Raw genomic sequence first — 27,148 nt, forward strand, 5'->3', positions numbered from 1 at the left:
CCATAAAAAGACTTGATCACAAGACACAAAATTTAGTTTATTCTATTGTAATAATTTAGAATATTATTTTGTCAATAGTTAACAAGAAAAACTAGCTCTTATCTGCAAGAACTACCGCTACATCGCTTCGACTCAAAATCTATAATAGAAATTACTATAAAGCATTCCTCATTCTGCACACTGTTATGATTCATGAAACCCTCCTACATTCCATCCAAAATGCTTGGTATAAAATTTACACCTCCTTTGGTTCAGTCTAGAGTATGCACCTGATATACCTCTGCACTGTAGATTATATCCCTCAAACCATCTGATCCCAAGTTTTTCAGAACCTATAGCCATAAGCCAAACATCATAGTTACTTATCAAACTAACAAAATGAAATAAAATAAATCGAGTTGCATTTTTAGTAACATTTCTTGCAAGGACAGAGAAAAAACAATTTTCTTTTTCTTGGTAGCTAAGAAGAATAAACAATGTTGCCTTCCGTGACAGGCCTTAAAGTAACTTTTTTTTCTTGGTCATATCTATAAGCAAAACTAGAATTAGAAACTCCCCCTGTAGAATGCGCAAAAGCTTGCATTGTTATGAGAAATTCGAGAGCATACAGTTCACCACAATTTTGGTCTGTCAACCTGCAGGTTGATTTTAATAGTCTGCGGATGGCAACTAGAAACTGTTCCTCAATTGTTATATCTTGCCATGGACTCATGCATGTGGAAAGAGTAGGAATGATCAAAATGACCCTCTTCCTCAGTTCTCTTGCGATGAAAGGAATTTAACGAACAGTCTAAACTGAATGAACTTGTTAGTTCTCTTGCGATGAAAGGACTTCAACAAACGGATTATAACTTGACCTTAATGATAAGGCATTTTTGCAATCTTGTGGACTGAAAAGTGACTTCCTTACCAATAGGCCTTACCAATAGGCCTGTGGCCTAGCGGTACCAGGCCCCTACTTCTCAAAGGGAGGTCAAGGGGTTCGAACCTCAGTGGAGGCATGTGTGTGTGAGTACCAATTGAGGAAAAAAAAAAAAAAAGTGACTTCCTTCTCTAAATGAAATTGAGCATAGACCAAAAAGGCATTGCTGCATTGTTGTTTGAGATCTTGTTTTGCAATAATTTAAGTTCTAACTTCTTTTTTTTTATTAAAGTTTCTTCTTGTATTTCCTAAAATTTCATCAAGAAAGATCATTTTTGTTAGAAAACAGTTTTTTTTTTTTCCCTGATAAACATTGTCTTCATTATACATGTACTATGGCAGTTTAATATACAACCAGTGTTGTTAAAGGCTCGCCTAGGCGTGAGGCTCGAGGCTTAGGTTTAACGCCTGTTGTCATCCCAGGTTCACTGATGTTTACTAGGCGCACACCTCAGTTGCGTCTCGTCCTGTTTGTGAGGTGCGCCTAGGCGCGCCTTACTAATATTTGTTTAAAAAAATACGACTGTTCTATTTCTTAAGCCAAAAAGGGTACTTTTGGCAACTTAATAACAAAAAAGAAAGCTCAATCATACGATATAAGGAACTTTTGTTCAAAAGAATAAAAAAATAAGAAAGCCCAAAAGTCAAAGTATTAACCGAACAACGATAGAATAAGATTGTGAGACGAAGATGAAGCCCTAGTTGTAGAGATGAACGACGAAGCCACGTCAGTTCTTTCTTTTCTTTTTCTTTTTTTCTTTTTTTCTCTCTTTTCCTCTAGATCTCTCATCTCTTCTTATCTTTGTTTACATCTTTCTCTTCGTCTAGTTCTCTCATATTTTTTTATTTTTATTTTTATTTTTTATTAACCTATTTATTTCTTTTTGTTCTTTGCTTTGCCATTCAAAAAACACATTTTGCTTTGCCTTTTAAGAAAACAAATTTGTGCTCTGTTTTATGGTTGTTGGATGCTTGTATAGTTGATAGATTTTTTTATTTATTTTATATTTGATATCAATTTTTAGAATATTGATATGACTTATGAGATGTGAATGTTATTATGGTAGTTTAAATTTTCAATTGTGCGCCTTACTTCACTTAGGCACGTGCCTCGCCGTGCGCCTCGCGCCTAAGCTCCAAAGGACCTCTAGCGCCTTGGTTCGGCTTGGGCCTTTAATAACAATGTAAACAACATAAAATTGCCAACCAAAAACGAGGAAAAAGACCTTACCATAAAAAAGGAAATTAGTTTTTGAGTTAAAGATAAAAAGTAGAATTAAGTGTTGTACCTCATTTGCATCTTTAAAACAGCTGAACTCGTCTTTCTTTGGCCAGCTTACTTGCCAACATCTGAGCCATCGAAATAAAAGAAATAATAAGACAATTCCAAGCAATTCAGTCATTAACCCCTTTTGTAGAGTAAATATAGTAACTCTTGGTCAGAGAACTTCAAATTTCAAGAGCCCTTTAAGAAGATACAAGGTGTTATTAAAGTGGTGTAAAACACGTTACTAGATCAGCAGACCAGGATATTTTCAACAAAAAGGTCGTCAATGCTATATTGTTTTATTGATTTTTAACCATCTCAAAAGATCATTAACTGTTTCATCCCTTTCAAGATTTTCTACCATTTGAAGCTATTGCAAAAGTAGACACCTCAAGTATTCAGATCACAAAAAATGTTCAACATTGCAATTATGTTTTTTGTAGGAGCCACTAGGTTTGAGCACAATCATCCATTGTAACCATGTGTGCAAGGGATGGCGCACAAAGTTTACCGAGGCTTGAGCACTCATACTGAAATTTCTCAAATAAATAAATATAATGTTTGATTATCAAACCTTTCTCTTCCAAGACGGCGCGCAAGCTCTTCAGCCAAGACTTGGCCAGGTATGTCACCATCAGTTGCCAGGATTATACGGGATGCCTAAAAGGAATATAAGGCCAAAATATGAAGGCTTATCTCTGCTGGTCAATTTGAAATGCAAGCAACAAGGTCACTAACCTTATCCAAGTACTCTCTGCAGTTCCATAGATACTGAAATCTGGTGTCCTAGCTTCATACACATGCATATATGAAAAAATAGACCCCAAATAAGATGAACGAATGAAAGCAAGCAATTAGAAATGAAATAAATAGTAAAAACTTGAATGGAACATTAGGTAGGAGTGTAGGACATAAAACTATGATGTGAGTTTTCGACTGTAAGCCAAAGAAACAGAGTGCCAGAACAAGGAATAACTAGAATGTGATTCTGCAAGATATATTTTCAACAAAAATCAAGGGCAACTGGCTGCTGAAACACTATCACATGCACTGCTTTTCGTTTTTTCTTGTGGCTATCAATAAATTTTGCTTAGAGATCACTAGAAACTGATATTTTGGAAAAGCGGATGGCTTTGGAAAAAATTGCACATCCAATGCTTGAAGTTATGTCTAGAATGTTAATTTTTTAAACAAAATTACTCATATATCATTGAAAAAGTTAAGATACTTTTCAATGTGGTAAGGTTGTGATTGCTAATTGCATTAATTACAAAGATAGTAACTTCAGGGATACAAGATAGTATGGCATAACTGTCAGCCAAGAAAATATTTACTTTCAAACTACAGATATGTCATATATGTGCCAGATATGGGTAAAAGAATTCTTAAAAATGTACAGGTAAAAAAAAATCCAAAATAATCCTCTAAAAAATGATTACATCAACCAAACCTTCTCTATAGGTGGTACATCTTTGGTTGAAACCTTCTGTGGTGCACCATCAGGAACACTAACACAATTACAAAATCCAGCTTCTTCCATTGAGAGCTTATCTATCTCACCCTCAACCTATACACAGTGTCAAAATAGTGATTATAATAGTCAGCATAGAGAAAGAGATGCACAGAATTAGCGAACAATTACTAACTACCCAAAGAAGTCACAGTATTTACAATGATGATTTCATCTGCTTTCTCTATGTCATCAAGTCCATATAATATCTTTTCTGTACCCTTCTCCTGAACATTAATAGCAGAAATTCAAACAAAATTCATGTCAGAACACATCCACATATAATTTCACATTGAAAATTAGGCATGATACCGAATCAAATGGTATCAGGACGTATTTTCAGAGAAAACCAAGGTCTTCATTCTGTAGAACATAAAATTTCTACAAGAAACATACCATAAAATTTGGAATAAAAAGCCTGCCCACAAGAATACACCAATTTATTTCAAGGATGCCTTTTCTGGCAGGGTCTAAATTATAATAGGGTTTATCTTAATAAACTGTTATCTAAATAGGCCAATAGATAGACCCAGTACAATCTCTTACAGTTATCACATGCAACAACAGACAAGGGCCATTTCTGTCATTTCACAAAAAATAACGTGTCATCATTAAATGCCTGTACTTGTTCAGTAAATTAAACGCCATGCTTCTCCATACTATGTTTTGGTGCTGTGATGGCAAATAACACTGAATTAGAGTACTCAAAGGTAAATGAACCTTTTCCAGAAGGCAGAGGGTATCAAGTTCAAAGGTTATTGCAATCCAAATTATTAGAACTTTAAGAAAACAAAATCTTTTAGGTGTGACCGTGCGACCACAAACAAGATGGACACTGTAGGATCATCAACTTTTTTTTCCTTTTTGTTGAATAACTTGTATTAAATTGAAAAGGAGAGAACAAGCTGACAGCATAAACAAGATATACATGTATTAAGACAATAAAATAAAGAAAATATCCTGTGCTCTATCCTGAGGAAGCATTTAATTTTTTTAAAAAAAAGTAAAAAAAAAAAGAGAATTGCTTATCACAATTTCCTTGAGACTTGAAATACATGACCCTTACATCAAAAGTCATGCTATTTATGTCCTACCGCAGACAAGAAGTAATAGCATGAGGTGGCACTTTCCCAACAATCTCATTAAACCCCTCCCATACTCAGGCAACGATCTTTTGAAATTACATCACTTGGAAACTCCATATATTCTGCAAGTTAAAACTTCAGAGTAAAGCTTAGAAAACTACCTGCCAAAATCTTTTTTCGATGCTTCGGTACTTGCAGCTGACAAGCAGTCCATTTCGTCTGTATGTGAAAGCAATGACCTTCTGCACAATCATGCACAGTCCCAGAAAAAGAATAGATTTTAGACGATACTTTGATAATAGCTCATTGATCTTTAGAAACTGATTCATTAACCTACTCCTACATAATGACTTCCACAAAAAAATCGATGCACTAGAGGATATATGGGGAGGAGTGTTGAGGAGCAGCAAGATGTGGAATAAAATAATAAATGACTGTCAGATCTGTAGATTAAGCTAAGGTTCCACAACAACCAGCTTGTCTATGTCTGTTATGGTGCAGCCACATGCAAAACAAATAAATAATTGAATCAGTATTAGTTATCAAGAGGCTATTGTGTTAGACAATCCATATTGTCGGGAAGCAGGAACTAGAACCCTGCTGTGCATTCATACATAAACGTAAAAAAAGAAAAAGAACAAAAATAATAATAATAATAAAGAAATAAATAAACACAACAATTTTTGTTGATTAGAAGTAGCTCATTTGTATTTTAATCACTTATAACCAAAAACTGCTAAGAACATAACACCCAAAGGGTTCCCGTAGATAGAAACTGTTACTAACAAAACTTATGCATCAATAAGCAAAGCCTTTTTTTTTTTTTTTTTTCCCCACAACCTTGTGTTGAAAAATTAACAATCAGCTCATCATGACCTTTCTTACTCCACATGAATTAATTTCCATTGATAATACACTATTTAAACCTTTTTTTTTTTTTTTTTTCCTGAATCACTATTTACAACCTCAGAACCACACATTAAAGTAAATTAGTGTGTATTATAAAATATCTGACCTGATCGCCCGATATTTGCCTAACTGCATTTTTCTGCAGAATTTCCTCTGATATCATTCGCTGGGCAAAGTATTCAATTAGCTGAAACAAATTCAAAAGAAAAGAAAAAAAAAAATAGAACCATTAATATGAAAAAATACACTGAAATTCATGCATATTAAAAAATTCCCGATTATTGGGGGTTCAGCTACATTAATCTTATTTTGCCATTCTGCTCATGCAAATATCAAGATGTCCAAATAAATTAATGGAACAGCTGATGGTTTTCAAATACAATACATGCAGTTTGTTCTCATAATTTACCAAAAAAAAAAAAAAAAAAAAATTACAAAAGAAAAGAATAGAGACAAAAAGAATTGATTGGAACTTTCTTAAACACACAAGGAATATATTTTTCCAATATAACTAAGGGTTTAGTATACTACATTGAACATGTTGGTCTGAGCTCATATTAAGTTCAAGCAGCCTAAACACTTGTATGACAGAGCCAAGCACGAACAGTCCAATACTCCACTCACTAGACTCAATTCTAAGTTTTTACTGCACGAAACTCGGTGGCTTATTTTTCAAAAAAAATGAAAAAACTTGGTAACCATTGGAGGATTTAAATATTAAAGTTAACCCTCTCTAACAGCTTAAGCGTTTAGAGTAGATGGTAGTTGCCATGGATCAGAGTAGGCAGGTCACGTGTTCAAACCTCAGTGTCACCCTAATAATTAAATTGAAACATGTGTTGGACCAAAAGAATGCCACATGTGAGGGGGGGTATGTTGGAGGATTTAAATATTAAAGTTACACTCTCTCTAACAACTTAAGCTTTTAGAGTAGATAGTTGTTAATAGTAACGATGGAGTTCAATATATGTGGCTGAAAGGGAAGTTAAACTTAAATTAACAGGTAGTCAAACATGGTGATCTATAGTGCATTTGGATTGAAGGAGTTAGAAGGAAAAGGGAAAGAAGAGGAGGGAGTGAGGGAGAGTTTATATCTATTTGGTTAAAAGATGGGGAGAGAAAGGAAAGGAATAGGAGGGAGAAGGAGGGGGTTATTTACCCCTGAAATAGAATTATTGCTACCTTCCAAAAGTGGGAGTATTTCCCCAACTTCTATAACATTTTCTTTCACAAAGCCCTCTCATTATTAGGATTTTACATATTCTCTTTTACTTCCTCTTTCCCATATTAGTAGTCCATCTTTCCCTTCTAGGATATCCCAAATTGGTTGTCCTCTTAGAAAAGTTAAAGCAAACAAATGTTATCTTTTCCATCATTGCCCTTTAAGTTTTTTTTTAAAAAAAATTCAACTTGGCAATATACATATTTAAACTAAAAAGGACAAGTTGGTAATTTTAAAAGGGGACAATGCATTAATTGCATGTCTCCTTAAAAACTTCTAATACTAAACATGGACATCTGAGATGGGACGGAGGGAGTATATTCAAACTATTCAACCAATATGATATTTTGTTCACTTTACAACATATAGCAGTTGCCTTTCATAACAAACCCACAACAATCTTTTACGACAATTCGATATCCTCATAATGTTCAAAACATGTATGCATGAGTTTCACACTTTTAGGATATTGATCTCCTTTATCATAAAGTTCTCTTCCCTCTTTCACTTAGTCTTACCAACATCCTACTAACCACCACAAATTCACCAGTAGTAGTTGCAATTACAACATCTTCAACAAACCATCAAGAGCACACTCCACAAGCAGGAAAAGAGGTCATGCAAACAATTCAAATACAATATCATTCTAACAGAAGGAAAATTTAACTAAATCGTAACATAAATAAAGTGAAAATTCTGCATGAAAAAATAAATTGAATACCTCGTCACCTAGTGGTTCTAACCTCAGGCTCTCTTCTGTGATTTGCCTGGAAGAATTAATATCACTTTTTTGGTTGACGCCATTACATGTTTCCCTGTTGTCCGCAAAGACCTGCAACTGGATTTATAAACTCCCAAACAGAATAGCCCTCCAATTTTAAGAACTTTGAAAACAGAAGTAAAATTGAAATTGTACATTCCACTACCTGGCCTGCCCATCCACACTCAACACGAAAACACCTCCACATGGCAAAATCCCTGAACAACAAATAATAAGTTACAGAAATCATTTAAAAGTAGAGCGCATGCAGGCATAAAAGTAGGAAAAATAACTTGCCTGTTTTGGGCGATATGAAAGGATAGACTCCTCTCCATCAACTGCCCACCTTTGCACTGTGTTAACCAAACAAAGACTTAAATACAAGGGAAAAAATCAGCATTGACATTACTTTGAATTTGAAGAAGCATATATGCTATTCGTGTACACTATTTTGCATGAGTCCTTTCTTTTAAATATATGTCTAACAAATCCTGTATAAATTACCTGAAAAGAAAGTTATTGTATGAAGTTATGAAGTGTAGCCTATCTAGAAGGAAATGGAACCTTACAAAATACATGTGAGCCTGACATTCCATGGGCAGCACAACGCGATGTACATGTCATATATGTTAGTATGCTAAACTTTTAGGGCGACGACATGTGCCTCACAGACCAAAGAACACAGTTTCTATTGAAAATATTATATTATAATTTTTTTTACATTCTTTCTTAACAGATCAAGTTGCATATTACATGAATCATGTTTAACCGTTGTACTCTATACTAAGTCAAAACTTTAGTTCAAACACACTATAATATTATTCTTTACTATCTAACCCTAAGTTAAATTTAATCTACCCATTACCCAAGTGGACCATCTCATTATTGGTCTTTATAATTCATATACTAATTAACTTAGTTGGTTTTTCTAATTTTATCTCCAATAAGCGCTACTCCACTATCTATACTTATCAAAAAAAAAAAAAAAAGCGGTACTCCACTATCTATCAAACATATTAATTTATAACCATTTTTTTTTTCTTTATTTTTACCACAGATCCACTTCAACATTCGCATTTCAACCACACTCGTTTTATGTTGCTTTTTAATCAGCCAACATTCTATTCATAAAGCATGGTCAGTCTAATAGTTGTTTATGAAATTTACTTTTCCATTCTAAGGTATCTGTCCATCACACAATATGTCAGAAGCAGTCCATTTAACCAAATCCTACTTTAATCATATGAATGACATTATCTTCAATCTCCCTTTCCCCGTAAATAATTTAAATACGTAATTTTAGTTCTACTTAGCTTAAAATTGTCTTGACCTTTGAACTTCTATCCAAATATCTAATTTGATATTTATCCCTACTTTAGGTTCATGCATACAAATGACACTAACCCCAGAATTTTCTTTTATATTTATTTTACTTTTCTTTAGTTCTGAAAATACAACACATTTTTAAGAAGTGCATTCAAATGGACCCTATAATCCAAGTCCGCCAAAATCACTCAGTTAACCAGCTATATGAACAACTGAACCAGGATATCTTACAAATAATCGAAAACCAAAGCAATTCATAGTTGATTTCAGACATTGATACTAAAATGTGGTCTGCTATTCCCTCTCTAAAGCAAGGAAAATACTTTCAAAATACTACTACTTCACATTGACAATAAAAATAATACTAATAGTTATGGAGTGGATAAGCAACTTACCTTGGGACAAATAAAGTTATTGTACTGTCCAGGTGTACAAGAATCGTAGTTAATCCCAAGACGCTCAATGTTTTGCTTCAAAACCCTCATTTTAGCCAAAGTACTCGTCTCCTCCTCTTCATGATTTTCCACTTTAACTATGATTAATAATTCCAAAAAAAAAAAAAAAAAAAAAAAAAAAAAAAAGGGAACAAAATAAATAAGAAAAACCCAGAAAGAAATTCAAAAAAAAATTGTAAAACAGTAATGTTTCGCAGAGAGAGTGACCTGACGACTGAGAGACCCTGGCATGAAAGATAGAGCGAGACCCAGAACTGTAGAGTGAAAATGGGTGGAATTTGGAGATGGGTTTTGGAGGTGAAGCCGAGAAGAGTAGGGAATAGATCTGAAATTGGTGCAGTCTTACCGTGTTTGATACGAATGCAGCTGTTGTTGTTCTAGTTGTTGCTGCGACAGAATTACAGTTACACAGTGGTGATGCTGAAGAGCGAAGCTTGTGAATTGGGCGAAGCAAACAATGAGGAAGAGACATGTCTTTAGATTTTCGAGTTTTCAACAAACAGTAATCAAAATGGAGTGGTGTGACATAGAAAGAGCACAGGCTTATCCATGGAGGTCTCTCTGTCTCTCCCACCTCGAAGTAATAGCGAGAAGGAGATATTTCCCCAATGGGCCCTATGCTCGACCCAGCCCATATGATCAATCTTAGGTCTCGGTGTTTGCACTTTTGAATATTTTGGATCCAGCATTCTTTCTTCTCTTTTACGTCTCCTCAAAGCAATCACTTTAGCATCTCTATCTCTCTTGTAGGAATTTTTAAGGCATTTAAATTATGTTTCAATATATTTACTTTAAATTTTAACAATAAAGTTAATGTATTAAAATACAAAAACAATATATTAAAATCTCGTGTTTCAACAAATTATTTCGTGTGATGACTCCTTGCAACAGAGGACCAGACTTGAGACTTGAAAGTAGTCCACCAGTATTGAGTGATTTGAACAATATTTTTGTACAAATAGGTATCTTCGACCATCTCATTTTAGATAGCAAACAATAATGGTTTCCCCCAAAAGCAAAATAACAAGAATGGGTTAGTCACACTTGATAGGAACTCAATGACATTTCTTCAAATTCTAAACCATTGTTTTCATTGCAATGCAGCTGCTGAATCCATCTCACACATGCTTTTCCAATTCCCACTCTCCTTTCATTTGGAACACTTCCAAGTTGTTTATGGTTTGAGTTATGACATGCTAGCAGTATCTTTCATTTGGTTTCAGAGGAATGCGAGATCCTTTTGGAACCAAGCTGCAACTCCTAAAACAGTACTGATGACATTTATATATCAAATAAGAATAAAGATATATATCCTCCCGCGGATGTGGTGAGACCCAGACCCTCACTCACACAAACTCCATTCAACATTTGAGGCCCACACCCTCACTCACACAAACTCCATTCAGCATTCTCTGAATTCGGAAGATGTATCCTGCTATACATGCCTCGTCAAATTGCAGCTGAGTGGCTGGGTTTGTGGAGTTCAGTCAACGCAGAGAAATGGTAGCAGTACATTACATAATGCTGAGTTCGGACGTTACTAGCAAATATTTGAAATGCTTAGTTTGGCTGTTTCTGTTTGTTCTTTCTCCTTGTGAGTGAGCTGAGCAGCATTTAAAATAATAATAATAATAATAATAATTTTTTGTTACATGAGATCAGAAAGAACAATACAAAATATTAAGCATTTTAACCTACTCAATGAATTAAGTCCATATCATATGTTATACTAAATGTGTTAAGGTCTCAATCAATTGACACATTTCAAACCTGTGAAGCCGGCCAAATTATAAAATAAAATCGAACAGAAAATAACCAGAATCATATAATTAATAATTTGAAATGGACCGTTTGTCGGGCCGACAAACAATACAATAAAATCGAATACAAAATAATAAGAATCATATTGTTAATAAAAGCCCGACAAACAATACAATAAAATCGAATACAAAATAATAAGAATCATATTGTTAATAAAAGGTCACATTTGTATGATCCTTCCTAAAAGGTCTATATATGTGGAAAGACTCACATCTCACCCTGATCACACAAAACAAACTCATGATGATGGCATTGCTTCTGATCTTTCTTCTTACTCTCAGTCTGCTCTGCTTTCTGCATCAAAAACATAGAAACAAACATGGAGCAAATCTTCTTCCCCCGGGTCCTCCGGGACTTCCATTCATCGGTAACATACACCAGCTTAATAACTCAGCTCCACATCAGTACCTATGGCAACTCTCCAAAAAATATGGTCCCCTCGTGACCCTTCAACTTGGTTTTGTTCCATCCCTTGTGGTTTCTTCAGCAAAGATGGCTAAAGAGGTCCTGAAAACCCATGATCTTGAATTTGCTAGTAGGCCATCTTTACTTGGCCTGAGAAAGCTATCTTACAATTGCTTAGATGTGGTCTGTGCACCTTTCAGTGAGTACTGGAGAGAAATGAGAAAGATTTGTGTTCTTCATCTCCTCAACTCCAAGAGGGTTGATTCCTTTTGTTACATTAGGGAGGATGAGGTTTCGCGAATGATTAAAAAGATCTCCAAGTTCGCTTCTGCTTCTAAACTCACCAACTTAAGCGAGATACTACTTTCTCTCACTAGTGCCATGATTTGTAGAATTGCTTTTGGTAAGAGGTATGATGATGAAGATTGTCAAAGGAGTAAGTTTCATGGCCTCCTTCATGAAGCGCAGGCCGTGCTAGCAAGCTTCTTCGTCTCAGACTATTTCCCCTGTCTTGGTTGGATAGATAAACTCAATGGAATGTCCGCTAGGGTCGATAAAATTTTCAAGGAAATGGATTTGTTCTACCAAGAAATTATAGACGAGCATGTCCATGAAGAGAGGAAGAAGTCTGAGCAAGAGGATATTCTTGATGTCTTACTTCAGCTGCAGAAGGATCACTCATTTACAATTGATCTCACTTTTGATCATATTAAAGCAGTACTCATGGTCATCTTTTTTCTTTTCTTGATTTACACACTCCCATAACCTAATTAAAGTTTTATCAAAATAGTGGTTACAACTGAAAACCCCAAAAATTCTTAGTTTTAGAAAAAAGTCTTGTATTTGCTACTTTTTAGAGTTTCTAAAAACTATTTCTGATAACTGAACCCTTAACTTTTTACTTTGGAATGTGACAAACTACCACTAAGTTCCAGCCTTTGGTGGTACTGAATCAAACTGTGATTCTGAAGTATTTCTAAAACTGTTTTATGATAACCAAATCAAACTGTGATTCTGCCATATTTCTAATACTGTTTTATGATAACTGAATCAAACTGACATATTTCTCATACTATTTTGTTTTTTTGCTTTCAGAATATATTTATGGCTGGAACAGACACAAGTGCTGCCGCCTTGGTTTGGGCGATGACGGAGCTAATGAAACATCCTAGAGCTATGAAGAGAGCGCAAGAAGAAATTAGAAATGCAAGTGGTGAGAAAGGTATGGTTAAAGAAGATGATCTTCATAAACTTCCTTATCTCAAGGCAGTGGTGAAGGAGACACTGAGATTGCACCCACCAGCTCCATTGCTGCTTCCACACGAAACAACGAAAAAATGCAACATAAATGGGTATGAGATTCGACCCAAAACTTTAGTCTACGTGAATGCATGGGCCATTGGAAGAGATCCTGAATCTTGGGAAAACCCAGACGAATTCTTGCCTGAGAGATTCGTGGGTAGCTCCGTTGACTACAAGGGGCAAGATTTCGAATTGATTCCATTTGGGGCAGGTCGAAGAGGTTGCCCCGGGATGTATCTCGGAGTTGTGACTGTGGAGCTTGCACTTGCTAATCTGCTCTACTCTTTTGAGTGGGAACTACCTACTGGTATGAAGAAGGAAGACATTGACACAGATGTTTTACCTGGTATTACCATGCATAAGAAAAATGCACTTAGCCTTTTGGCTAAGAAAATTGATGGGCATATATATGAATGAATGATGCATAGTAATCAGGAACTATAATTAATAGTCTATGTACGGCATATAAAAACACTCTTTTACTCTTTTTCCCACTATCTTTTCCAAACACAGTGAAGGTGTGTACTACTATGACTTCTCTAGTTAAATTTTGAATTCCTTGTGCTTGCATATTTCCAAGGAACTTAATGCAGTGATGGAAGCACATAAAACAACTCTCAGATTTAGTAAAGAAGAGCAATGTGCAATCATGTTTAATGATCCTGAAAGTTGATACACACCCCCCTCCAAGGAATTGTTTGCACCTAGCAAGAGATCCTGAAAGTTAATATCATGAAAACAATAATATTTATTTTTTTAAAAAAATGTAGAGAAAAATAAATACTGCTCCAACTTTTTTATCAGTTAATAAATTACATCCAATTTGTATAACACTAGTATTTCAAGACTGTTAAATTCTTTCAATCACTTAATTTTGAATAGGCAAACAGGAAGGGGAAAAAAAAGGTATTCAAGTTCAAAGTTCAATGACCTGAACCCAGGTTCGTAGGCATCCCCCAACAGACTGCCAAATAAAAAGATTAATGCCATTATCTCCAAGTTCCTAATGAACATTTTCTTTTACAAAGCCCTCCCATTATTAGGATTTACATATTCTCTTTTATATTCAAACTATCCATCCACGATGATATTTTGTGTACTTTACAATATATATCAGTCACCTTTCAAGACAAACCCACAACAATCTGTTCCAAAAATTCAATATCCCCAGTGTTCAAAACATATATGCATGAGTTTCACACTTTTTAGTATATTGATTTCCCTTTGATATCATAAAATTCTCTTCCCACTTGCAGGTACAACCATGAATTCACCAGTAGTAATTGCAATTTCAGCGTTTTCAACAAACCACCAAGAGCACACCCCACAAGCAGGAAAAGAGGTCATGCAAACAACTCTACTATAATATCATTATAAAAGAAGGAAAATTTAACTAAATTGTAACACAGATAAAGTGATATTTCTGCATGAAAAAATAAATTTAATACCTCGTCAACTAGTGGTTCTTACCTCAGGCTCTCCTCTATGATTTGCCTGGAGGAATTGACTTCGCCTTTTTGGTTGACCCCATTATACTTTTCCCTGTTGTCTGCAAAAACCTGCAACTGGAGTTCTCAACTCCTGAATAGAATAGCCCTCCAATTTTAAGAACTTTGAAAACAGAAGTGAAATTGAAATTATACATTCCCATCCACACTCAACATGAAAACACCTTCACATAGCAAAATCCCAAAAACATAAAATAATAAGTTAAGGAAATCATTTAAAAGTAGAACACATGCAGGCATAAAAGTAGGAAAAATAGCTTGCCTGTTTTGGGTGATATATGAAAAGATAGACTCCTCTCCATCAGCTGCCCACCTTTGCATTGTGTTAACCAAACAGAGACTTAAATACAAGAGAAAAACTCAGCATTGATATGACTTAGAATTTGAATAACATGTATGATATTACTTGGAATTTGAAGAACCGTACATGTTATTCGAGTATACTACTTTGCACAAGTCCTTTCTTTTAAATAAATGTCTTACAAATCCCAGTATAAATTACTTGAAAAAAACCCTATTTTATGAAGTCCGGGAACCTTACAAAATACAGGTGAGCCTGACATTCCAAGGGCAGCACAATGCAAGGTACATGCCATATATGATATATGTTAGCATGCTAAACTTTTAGGGCCACAACTTTTAGGGAGCTCATATCAACTAGGAAAAAAAAAAAACTGTCTTGACCATCCAAACATCTAATTTGAGATTCATCCCTACTTTAGGCTCATGCAGACAAATGACACTAACTCCATAATTTTTTTATTTCTTAATTTTACTTTCTTTAGTTCTGAAAACAGAATGCATTTTTAAGAAATGCATTCAAATAGACCATAGAATGCAAGTCCACCAAAAAAAAAAAAAAAATCACTCAATTAGACTCCAACCAGCTACATGTAACAACTGAACCAAAAACTTGTACAAATAATCGAAAACCAAAGCTAATCATAGTTGATTTGAGACATTAATACTATAATGTGGTCTGGTATTCCCTCTAAAGAGCAAGGAAGATACTTTCAAAATACTATTTCACAGTGAAGATTAAAAATAATAATATTAATAGAGATAAGCAACTTACCTTGGGACAAATAAAGTGATTGTACTGTCCAGGTAAACAAGAATCGTAGTAATCCCAAGAAGCTCAATGTTTTGCTTCAAAACCCTCAATTTAGCCAAATTAACTGTCTCCTCCTCTTCATGACTTTCAAGGGTAGGCGGAGAGAGACCTGATGACTGAGAAACCCTGGCGTGAAAGAAAGAGCGAGACCCAGAACTGTAGAGTGAAAATGGGTGGAATTTGGAGATGGGTTTTGGAGGTGAAGCCGAGAAGAGTAGAGAATGGGTCCGAAATTGGTGGACTCGTGCAATATTTGATACGAATATAGCTGTTGTGGTTCTTGTTGTTGCTATGAAAGAATTGCAATTACAGAGTGGTGATGTTGAAAAGGGCAGCTTGTGAATTGGGCAAAACAAACAAGGAGGAAGAGTGGGATGCAATAGGCAATAGAGACACCACAAACAGTCTCTGTATCTCTCACATCGAAGTGAACAAATGGCCTTCGTTCGACACAGCCCATGTAATCATCCTTTGGGTTCGGACTTTGGATAATTTGGATCCAATATTCTTTCCTTGTCTTTTCTTTTACATTCATTTCTCCTCAAATCAATCACTTTAACCCATAAGGTAACGCAACTAAATATAGGTATTTTTAACCCAAAAAAAAATAAAAAATAAAAACACTAAATAGAGGTATGCCCAGATGTGGATTTTCGTTGCTAGTAACTATGCTTGGTGGGGGTATTATGCTGCACATGGAGCTCATTACGATTGAGCTTATGCAAATGCCAGTACTCCGGCGATCTCTCAATTCATTTCGTTACGACGATGTGCTGCGTTGTTACGCCGTCCTCGTTTGTTGCCTCGTGTGTTGTGTCAATTATGGGCCCACCTATCAAAGATTGTAATAATGGTAATAATGGTGCGTGAGAAGGACGCCATTCCAGTAGTTTCTGGTGTGTTTGGCCCATTAATTGCGGTTAATACTGATGTTGTTCAGTGTATAAATGGGTTGGTGGTATTGTCCAATGGACTTAATGATCAGTTATTTGTGCCTTTGGGTTTGAAGTGTATTTGGGTGTATCTTTTATGGTGGCTTGGTATGTGGGCTCTTGTTGGGTGGATCCCTTATTTGTATTTACAACAGCTGAACTATATAATTCTTATGCGGTGTAATCTTGTCTTGTTTGCATGGTTAAAAATAAAAAAATAAAAATAAATAGAGGTATGCAATTTAGGGTAGCATTTCAGTTGAAATATTACGCATAACACATTACAACCAAGTAACTACAAGGGACTTGGATCCTCTAAGTTATCATAAGTTAAATTTTTTACAGAATGACATGTGTCATTTAAGATATATCTATTGCTTATGTTAAATCACTTCAGCTAATTTAATAAAATTTAGGAAACTGCACCGTTTTAAGATAGAAAAGCTTTAAAATACCTTAACCATTTATACTTCAGTTTAAATCTAAATTTGAATCTGCATAAAAATGCATCTACTTATTACCAACCAAAGATTTAGTATTTCTAAATAATGAAGAATGTCTCTTTTCTGTTGATATCATGGCAAACTATGCTCAAAACTTTAATTTTATAAAATTCATCTGTATAAAAATACATCTAGTTATTACCAACCAAAGATTTAGTATTTCTAACTAATGAAGAACGTATCTTTTCTGTTGATATCATGCCAAACTATGTTCAAAACTTAAATTTTATAAAATTCATCTAATCAAATACTGTATACTATTAAATTGAAAACTCACTATTCAAGTTTCTTTAATCAAATCACCTTCTCTTCATACAAGCCAATACTATTATTTCGAAAAGAATCTTTTTTGGAGAAAAAAATGTGAGATCTTACCGGAGAGAGATGTTTACATCTTTGTAAAGTTTTTTTAATCTTAAAACGGTGTAATTTTTTAAATTTTATTAAATTAATTAATGTGGTTTAAAATAGGTCATAGATATATTTTAATGACACATGTCATTATGTAGAAAATTCAACTTAGGATAATTTAAAGAATCTAAGTCCAACCAAGAGACGTAATGAAGAGAAGTTCAAATCTGTTTCAAATTATAAAAATTATTTCGACCCAGCAATACTAGATCCAAAGTATCATTTTCAAAATTGTATAAAAACGTGTAGTGAGTGATTTGAACTGTATTTTTGTCCAAATTGAGAAAAAAAAAAAACTGATTTCTAGTGTTGAAATATGGATCTCTGATGTCTCATTTTAGATAGCAAACAAAATGGGTTATTCACTCTTGATAGGAACTCGATGGCATTTCTTCAAATTCTGAGCGATTACTTTCATTGCCATGCAGCTATTGAATTCATTTTCACACATTTTTTTTCAATGCCCCACTCTCGTTTCGTTTGGGACATTGTATGATTGTTGATATAAAAATGCTTTACACATTTAAAACAACATAATTCATTTATTAATTTGCAACAGAAGATGATAGGAGAATTGCGAAAAAGAACAACACCTCGAAGTGGAGATGCTATTCCCACTAATGAGAGGAGGTGTTATTCCCCCAATGAGAATTTGCAAGTTGAGGTCGAATTCCTTAAATGCAAGAGTTTAACCCGCCTTTTTTAATATATATATATATATATGATTTGATGATCATCTAAATATAATTTATATAAAAAATAATAATTGATCAAATAATTATCAGTAATAAGCAATTTTTTTAAACATATAATTTATAAGTAGGTCAAATTTATAAAATTATAAAGTTAAGTATACAGTTGTGTGTGTGTGTGTGTGTGTGAGGCATACATGTGATTGTCACACACAAATGCAACTAACCTAAGAGTAGAATAAAAAGTAAAAACAAGAACCAAATATTACAAAATGCGTGAATTGAAAACCTCTAATTTTCACCTCTAATTGATCCATTTGGAAAGTTAAAGATCTCATGCAACACTACTCTCTAAACTAAACTCAAGATTAAATTTTTATAAAAAAAATTGAACAGGAGAGGGGAAAAAAATTTAAAAGAAGTGAAGTGAAATGTATTGTATTGGTGTAAGAAAAATAAAATTTAACAAAAAGTAATATATATATATATATTACTTTTTCATATATCCCTACACTACCTATGTCCCAAAATAAATGGGCACTTTTGAGAAAACTCACAAAAAGTAACATCTAATTTAAAAAAGATTTTTAAAAGGCACAAACTTCTTTATATAAAAAGAGATGAAATGATTCATAATGGATAATTTATTAATTATTAATACCAATTACAAAGAGAATTGAGAAGATACAACTCTTAAATAATAGTAAGTATTAAACTATTAAGAAATAATAATTGTACTTAAAAATACTAATTAGCAAGAGATTTTTAAAAGTCTTAACTCTTTGGCATTAAGATAGTTTGAAAAAACACAATTCTTAAATGGCAGTTAGTACCCAATTATTGGTGACTTTTAGAACATGAAAAGTCACGTAAATAATTTTTTATGTTAAAATAACTGCTTAAACTGTAAATATAACATGTTAATTCAAAAGGATTATTAATTGATAATAATTAGAAATAGATTTAAAAAGGCAACTGTTAATATATATTGCATATCCTCAAACATCACAAACTCACCATATAAAATTCTAATAACACATGAGAAACGGATTTCATCATTAATGACATTAGAGGAGAAATGGAATAAAGAATATATATAAATATTCTACATATATATTGACATAAAACATACTTTCTAAAAAATAGGGCTTTCAGTCATTGATGCACATGAACCAATTATGACTCTAATTTCAAAATTGTCATTGGAAAAAAATAATAATAATAAAAATTTCAAAGTTGTCCTTGGAACATAAGAAAAAATCTTTGACATTGTTTGCAAGGATATTTTTGCATAGAGATATAGAAAGAGGGAGCAATACTGCTATTGGGAAAATGAATGTCAAACTAAGATTATATAGTTTGCAAGATACAGAGTTCAACATACATGAAGTTTCAGACACCATTAATATAAGATATATATATAGAAAGAGAGAGAAACTGCCATTGAAAAAATATGATGTAAAATTGATATTATATAAGTTGTAACCCTCATAATTCAACATACGTGATGTTAGACACCACTAATAGTAATAGATAGTCAAAAGTCACTTTAAAACACCAAAAGTCACTTTATTTTTTTTAATAAAATAACTTATTTACATGTATATAAATATTATAAATAGAATCTCCTTTTATAAGGGAGATAGACATATATATAATAGAAAGAAAAATTAGCGGCCTTCCTCCAATTGGGGCTTTAGGCAACTTAAAGCGACCCGCTGCCCGTCTATATTTCACTAAAACTATAATTATTAATAATTTAAAATGGACTTTTTTCTCTTTATTTCAGTAAAAAAAAATGATGAATTAACATCATGCTGCAGCCCATCAAGATAATATAATATGGAAACTTGTGAATTTTGTGATCCTCGTTAAAAGTTCTATATATGTGAGAGAGTCTCATATCGCACCCTGATCACACAATACAAACTCATTTTCTCTCCCCAGACCAGGGTCACACCATGATGACAATATTGCTTCTTTTTCTTCCAACACTCAGTCTGCTCTGCTTTCTTCATCAAAAATACAGAAACAAGTACGGAGCAAATCATCTTCCCCCGGGTCCTCCGGGACTTCCAATCATCGGTAACCTACACGAGCTTGCTAACTCAGCTACACATCACTACCTATGGCAACTCTCCAAAAAATATGGCCCTCTCATGACCCTCCAACTCGGTTTCGTTCCAACCCTTGTGGTTTCTTCAGCAAAGATGGCTAAAGAGGTCCTGAAAACCCATGATCTCGAATTTGCTAGTAGGCCATCTTTACTTGGCCAGAGAAAGCTATCTTACAATGGCTTAGATGTGGCTTTTACACCTTACAGTGAGTATTGGAGAGAAATGAGGAAGATTTGTGTCCTTCATCTCTTGAACCCCAAGAGGGTTGAGTCCTTCCGTTACATTAGAGAAGATGAGGTTTCGCGAATGATCAAAAAGATCTCCAACTTTGCTTCTGCTTCTAAACTCATCAACTTAAGTGAGATGCTAATGCCTCTCACTAGTGCCATGATTTGTAGAATTGCTTTTGGTAAGAGGTATGACGATGAAGGTTGCGTAAGGAGTAAGTTTCATGGCCTCCTTCATGAAGCTCAGGCCATGCTAGGAAGCTTCTTCCTCTCGGATTATTTTCCTTTTCTTGGTTGGGTAGATAAACTCAATGGCATGTCAAGCAGGGCCGATAAAATTTTCAAGGAAATGGATTTGTTCTACCAAGAAATCATCGATGAGCGCTTGCAAGAAGAGAGCAGCAAGTCCAAGCAAGAGGATATTCTTGATGTCTTACTTCATCTGCAGAAGGATCACTCGTTTACAATTGATCTCACTTTAGATCATATTAAAGCAGTGCTCATGGTAATTTTTTTTTTTTTGTTTTTTCTTTACTTTCCTTGGTTTACACACTCCCAAAACCTAATTTAAGTTTTATCAAATTAGTGGTTAACAACTCAAAAACCCGAAAAGTCTTTGCTATAGAAAATAGTCTTTATACTTTCTAGAGTTTTAAAAAACTGTTTTTTTATGACTGAATCCTCGACTTTCCACTTTGGAAAGTATAGAAGCAACACTAGGTTACAACTTTTTTAACGCATTTCTCATACTATTTTTATTTTATTTTTGTTTTCAGAACATATTTATGGCTGGAACAGACACTAGTGCTGCCACTTTGGTTTGGGCGATGACAGGGCTAATGAAACATCCTAGAACTATGAAGAGAGTGCAAGAAGAAATTAGACATGCAAGTGTAGAGAGAGGTATGGTTAAAGAAGATGATCTTCATAAACTTCCTTATCTCAAGGCAGTGGTGAAGGAGACACTGAGATTGCACCCTCCATCTCCATTGCTGCTTCCACACGAAACAACGAAAAAATGCAACATAAATGGGTATGAGATTCCACCCAAAACTTGTGTCTACGTGAATGCGTGGGCCGTTGGAAGAGATCCTGAATCTTGGGAACATCCAGAAGAATTCTTGCCTGAGAGATTCATGGATAGTTGTATTGACTACAAGGGACAAGATTTCGAATTCATTCCATTTGGGGCGGGTCGAAGAGGTTGCCCCGGGATTTATCTCGGAGCTCTTACTGTGGAGCTTGCACTTGCTAATCTGCTCAATTCTTTTGATTGGGAACTACCTCCTGGTATGAAGAAGGAAGACATCGACATGGATGTTTTACCTGGAATCACTATGCATAAGAAAAATGCACTTTGCCTTCTGGCTAAGAAATATCATGGGCATGTATATCAATAAATGATCTATGCAAATTAACAATAGGTGCACACGTGTTGCAGTACGCGTCCTGTACCACAGAGGATCCAGATTCGTAGTGCAGTTAGTTTAGTTATATATATCTTATGTTACAGAATGAGAGATTGAAACATTCTGAAATAGTATTCACATGGTTGAATTTAAGTAGTTGTGAAAAATTATGAAATATTGTGTTTGGATAAGTTATGTAAGGGGAATTTTGTTTGACTTGAATTTTCACTATTGTTATTCTCTTCAAAATTCAATACTGTAAACTCCAAAGATAGAGTTGTTCCACACCTTTGAACCATGGTTTTACCATTTGAATTTTTTGTTTTTTGCTTTCAGAATATATTTATGGCTGGAACAGACACAAGTGCTGGCACCTTGGTTTGGGCAATGACGGAGCTAATGAAACATCTTAGAGCTATGAAGAGAGCACAAGAAGAAATTAGAAATGCAAGTGGTGAGAAAGGTATGGTTAAAGAAGATGATCTTCATAAACTTCCTTATCTCAAGGCAGTGGTGAAGGAAACACTGAGATTGCACCCCCCAGCTCCGTTGATGCTTCCACACGAAACAACAAAAAAATGCAACATAAATGGGTATGAGATTCGACCCAAGACTTTAGTCTACGTGAACGCATGGGCCATTGGAAGAGATCCCGAATCTTGGGAAAACCCAGAAGAATTCTTGCCTGAGAGATTCATGGGTAGTGCCGTTGACTATAAAGGGCAAGATTTCGAATTGATTCCATTTGGGGCAGGTCGAAGAGGTTGTCCCGGGATGTATCTCGGAGTTGTGACTGTGGAGCTTGCACTTGCTAATCTTCTCTACTCTTTTGAGTGGGAACTACCTACTGGTATGAAGAAGGAAGACATTGACACAGATGTTTTACCTGGTATTACTATGCATAAGAAAAATGAACTTTGTCGTTTGGCTAAGAAAATTGATGGGCATATATATGAATGAATGATGCATAGTAATCAAGAACTATAATTAATAGTCTATGTACTGCATATAAAAACACTCTTTACTCTTTTTCCCACTATCTTTCCCAAACACAATGAAGGTCTGTACTACTATGACTTCTCTAGTTAAATTTTGAATTCCTTGTGCTTGTGTATTTCCAAGGAACTTAATGCAGTGATGGAAACACACCAAACAACTCTCAGACTTAGTAAAGAAGAGCAATGTGCAATCATGTTTAATGATCCCGAAAGTTAGTATCTTTTTATTTATTTTTTTTCCTAGTTGGTACTCACGCATCCTCTCCCCTCAAGGAATTGTTTGGACCTAGCAAGAGATCCTGAAAGTTAATATCATGAAAACAATAATATTTATTTTTAAAAAAATGTAGTAAAATAAGTACTGCTCCAACTTTTTCATCAGTTAATAAATTACATCCAATTTGTATAACACTAGTATTTCAAGACTGTTAATTTCTTTCAATTACTTAATTTTGAATAGGCAAACAGGAGGAAAAAAAAAAGGTATTCAAGTTCAAAGTTTGATGACCTGAACCCAGGTTGGTAGGCATCCCCCAACAGACTGCCAAATGAAAAGATTAATGCCATTATCTCCAAGTTCCTAATGAACATATTCTTTTACAAAGCCCTCCCATTATTAGGATTTACATATTCTCTTTTATATTCAAACTATCCAACCAAGATGATATTTTGTTCACTTTACAATATATATCAGTCGCCTTTCAAGACAAACCCACAACAATCTGTTCCGAAAATTTGACATCCTCGGTGTTCAAAACATATATGCATGAGTTTCACACTTTCTAGTATATTGATTTCACTTTGAGACCATAAAGTTCTCTTCCCACTTGCAGTTACAACTACAAATTCACCAGTAGTAATTGCAATTTTAGCATTTTAGACAAACCACCAAATGCACACCCCACAAGCAGGAAAAGAGGTTATGCAAACAACTCTACCATAATATCATTATAAAATAAGGAAAATTTAAACTAAATTGTAACATAAATAAAGTGAAATTTCTGCATGAAAAAATAAATTTAGTACCTCGTCAACTAGTGGTTCTAACCTCAGGCTCTCCTCTGTTATTTGCCTGGAGGAACTGACTTCTTTTTGGTTGACCCCATTATACTTTTCCCTGTTGTCCGCAAAAATCTGCAACTGGAGTTCTCAACTCCTGAATAGAATAGCCCTCCAATTTTAATAACTTTGAAAACAGAAGTGAGATTGAAATTATACATTCCAATCCACACTCAACATGAAAAGCCCTCCACATAGCAAAATCCCAAAAACATCAAATAATAAGCTAAGGAAATCATTTAAAAGTAGAACACATGCAGGCATAAAAGTAGGAAAAATAGTTTGCCTGTTTTCGGTGATATATGAAAAGATAGACTCCTCTCCATCAGCTGCCCACCTTTGCATTGTGTTAACCAAACAGAGACTTAAATACAAGAGAAAAAATCAGCATCACTTAGAATTTGAAGAACATATATGATATTACTTAGAATTTGAAGAACATATATGATATTACTTAGAATTTGGAGAACATATATGATATTACTTAGAATTTGAAGAACCGTACATCTTATTCGAGTATACTACTTTGCACGAGTCCTTTCTTTTAAATAAATGTCTTACAAATCCCAGTATAAATTACTTGAAAAGAAACCTATTTTATGTAGTCTTGAACCTTACAAAACACGTGTGAACCTGACATTCCAAGGGCAGCACAATGCAAGGTACATGTCATATATGTTAGTATGCTAAACTTTTAGGACTGACAACTTTTATGGGGGCTCATATCAACTAGGAAAAAAAAAAAAACTGTCTTTCCCTTCGAACTTCTATCCAAACATCTAATTTGATATTCATCCCTACTTTAGGCTCATGCAGACAAATGACACTAACTCCATAATTTTTTTATTTTACTTAAACAGAATGCATTTTTAAGAAGTGCATTCAAATGGACCCTAGAATACAAGTCCGCCAAAATCACTCAGTTAGACTTCAACCAGCTACATGAAACAACTGAACCAAAAAATTGTACAAATAATCGAAAACCAAAGCTAATCATAGTTGATTTGAGACATTAATACTATAATGTGGTCTGGTATTCCCTCTAAAGAGCAAGGAAGATACTTTCAAAATACTATTTCACATAGAAGATTAAAAATAATAATATTTATAGAGATAAGCAACTCAATGTTTTGCTTCAAAACCCTCAATTTAGCCAAATTAACCGTCTCCTCGTCTGCATGATTTTTCCACTTTAACTATGATTAAAGTTCAAAAAATAAATAAATAAGTAAAACCAAGAAAAAAATTCAAGAAAATTGCAAGGAAGTAATGTTTCAAGGGTAAGGCGGAGAGAGACCTGATGACTGAGAAACCCTGGCATGAAAGAAAGAGGGAGACCCAGAACTGTAGAGTGAAAATGGGTGGAATTTGGAGATGGGTTTTGGAGGTGAAGCCCAGAGAATGGGTCCGAAATTGGTGGACTCGTGCAATATTTGATACGAATATAGCTGTTGTGGTTCTTGTTGTTGCTGTGAAATAATTGCAATTACAGAGTGGAGATTAGGGATGGCAACGGGCGGGTTTGGAGCGGGTTTCCCTAAATCCCGCCCCGCTCCTTTTAATTTTTGTCAAGTCCATACCCGCCCCGAGATCCGCGATTGGTTGGATTTTCATATCCAACCCCGCCCCGTTAGGAAATACTCTGCCCCCGTGCCCGCCCCACTAACAAATTTTTTTTCCCACTTTTTGGAACTTAAACTCCTGCTATTTAAATGTGCAAAGCCTAGGAATGACACAACATAAATAAAATTATGTATCCTAATAAAAATAAAAAAAATAACATGCACATAACATAATTCAGAGAACATAATAAACAAAAATAAAAGTTTAATACAACCAAATCACAAAAAATTCTAAGCTCCAACTTCCACCATAACCAAAACAAAAGCAAATTTAATACCAAGTTTACATCCCAAATTAGGATTGTAAGAGATGGGTAATTGGGTAAGCCGCTAAAATAACTTTTATATATATATATATATATATATATATATATATATATATATATTAAATATAGTTATATGCGGGGCGGGGCGGGGCGGGGCCCCTAGGATATGTATATTGAACCCTTACCCGCCCCGTGACCCTCGACGGGTACAAAATTTGTATCCATGTCCGCCCCAACGGTATAACAAGTGTTCCCATATCCGTTATTAAAGGAGCGGGACGGGGCGGGGCCCCGGCGGGGCAGTAAAAATTGACATCCCTAGTGGAGATGCTAAAGAGCGCAGCTTGTGAATTGGGCGAAACAAACAATGGGGAAGAGTGGGATATAATAGCCCATAGAGACACCACAAACAGGCTCATCCATGTCACATCGAAGTGAACGAATGGTCCTATGTTCGACCCAGCCCATATAATCATCCTTTGGGTTCGGACTTCGGATAATTTGGATCCAATATTCTTTCTTTTTTCTTTTACATTCATTTCTCCTCAAATCAATCACTTTAAAACCTAACGTATCGCAACTAAGTAGAGGTATGCAATTTAGGCCAGTATTTCAGTTGAAATGTTAGACCTAACAGATCCTAACCAAGTAATCGTGAAATGCAATAGAGAGTAGTTCATGTCTATCTGAAATTATAGAAGTTATTTCGACCAAGCAATTTTCTGCCAAGTATTATTTTCAGAACTGCATAAAGACTTGTTGTGATTTGTGATTTGAACTGTATTTTTATCTAAATTAAGATAATAAAAAAAACTCATTTCTAGTGTTGAAATAGGATCTTTGTGTTGGTTTTAATCAAATTAATCCATGTAAAAATCAAGAATATTTTAATTAATTAAAGAGTAATTTAGACTCGTACTTGATTGATGATTAACGCACATATACCATTAGAATATCCATGTAATCCTCTGTGAGTTCTTACAAAATATTAGAGCGTTTTATCTCTTTCTAAGAGTTGTCCTTCGTTTTGCCTCAAACGGCACCTAAATCCGGCAAGTAATGAAGGAACTATCAAGCTTCAAAGATTTGAAGCAAAAGAAGAAGGAAAATTGAAGTTTGAGAGAGAAAATTATGAATTTTGGAGCATTAAGATGAGGACCTTTCAGATAAATGATTAAAACCGAGACTTTATGTTAATATCAAAGCTTACTAAGTCGTTGCCGGTCATTCAGAGCAAGCCAGGAGTTGAATTGGTGGTGGTATTTTCTTATTTGCTATTATCTTAAGATGGAGATCTTTTTCTGTG

The 27,148-nt window shown here is 34.5% G+C and overlaps 3 protein-coding genes across 5 annotated transcripts; 2 read left to right on the forward strand and 1 right to left on the reverse strand.

The window, feature by feature from the left end:
- Positions 1-21: 21 nt before the first annotated feature.
- Positions 22-10,090, reverse strand: LOC132312999 (primase homolog protein-like). Of its 2 annotated transcripts, none has more exons than XM_059811601.1 (13): positions 9,664-10,090; positions 9,397-9,533; positions 7,973-8,028; positions 7,842-7,893; positions 7,637-7,753; positions 5,800-5,880; positions 4,946-5,026; positions 3,861-3,926; positions 3,640-3,756; positions 2,928-2,975; positions 2,764-2,849; positions 2,212-2,272; positions 22-332 (listed from the first exon to the last, which is right to left on the reverse strand). In XM_059811601.1, the coding sequence occupies exons 1-13, from the start codon at positions 9,926-9,928 to the stop codon at positions 252-254; spliced, it is 1,248 nt and encodes a 415-aa protein (XP_059667584.1). In that variant the 5' UTR covers positions 9,929-10,090; the 3' UTR covers positions 22-251. The 2 variants fall into 2 exon arrangements, with proteins under 2 accessions (XP_059667584.1, XP_059667592.1); XM_059811609.1 differs by having other exon boundaries at positions 7,637-7,747; positions 9,664-10,088.
- Positions 10,091-11,358: 1,268 nt separating this feature from the next.
- Positions 11,359-13,401, forward strand: LOC132313024 (cytochrome P450 71A1-like). Its single transcript, XM_059811639.1, has 2 exons — positions 11,359-12,408; positions 12,778-13,401. Exons 1-2 carry the CDS (start codon positions 11,473-11,475, stop codon positions 13,399-13,401), a joined length of 1,560 nt encoding a protein of 519 aa, XP_059667622.1. The 5' UTR covers positions 11,359-11,472.
- A 6,691-nt stretch (positions 13,402-20,092) lies between these two features.
- LOC132313034 (cytochrome P450 71A1-like) lies at positions 20,093-22,435 on the forward strand. 2 transcript variants are annotated; one of them, XM_059811658.1, is made up of 3 exons: positions 20,093-20,993; positions 21,265-21,778; positions 22,234-22,435. In XM_059811658.1, the coding sequence occupies exons 1-3, from the start codon at positions 20,106-20,108 to the stop codon at positions 22,308-22,310; spliced, it is 1,479 nt and encodes a 492-aa protein (XP_059667641.1). In that variant the 5' UTR covers positions 20,093-20,105; the 3' UTR covers positions 22,311-22,435. The 2 variants fall into 2 exon arrangements, with proteins under 2 accessions (XP_059667641.1, XP_059667632.1); XM_059811649.1 differs by lacking the exon at positions 22,234-22,435 and having other exon boundaries at positions 21,265-22,134.
- Positions 22,436-27,148: the final 4,713 nt, after the last annotated feature.

Source organism: Cornus florida, unplaced genomic scaffold (assembly GCF_030987335.1).
Source record: "Cornus florida cultivar Cherokee Brave unplaced genomic scaffold, ASM3098733v1 CherokeeBrave_3.0.0_Hap2_Chr01, whole genome shotgun sequence".
Taxonomy (NCBI): Eukaryota; Viridiplantae; Streptophyta; class Magnoliopsida; order Cornales; family Cornaceae; genus Cornus; species Cornus florida.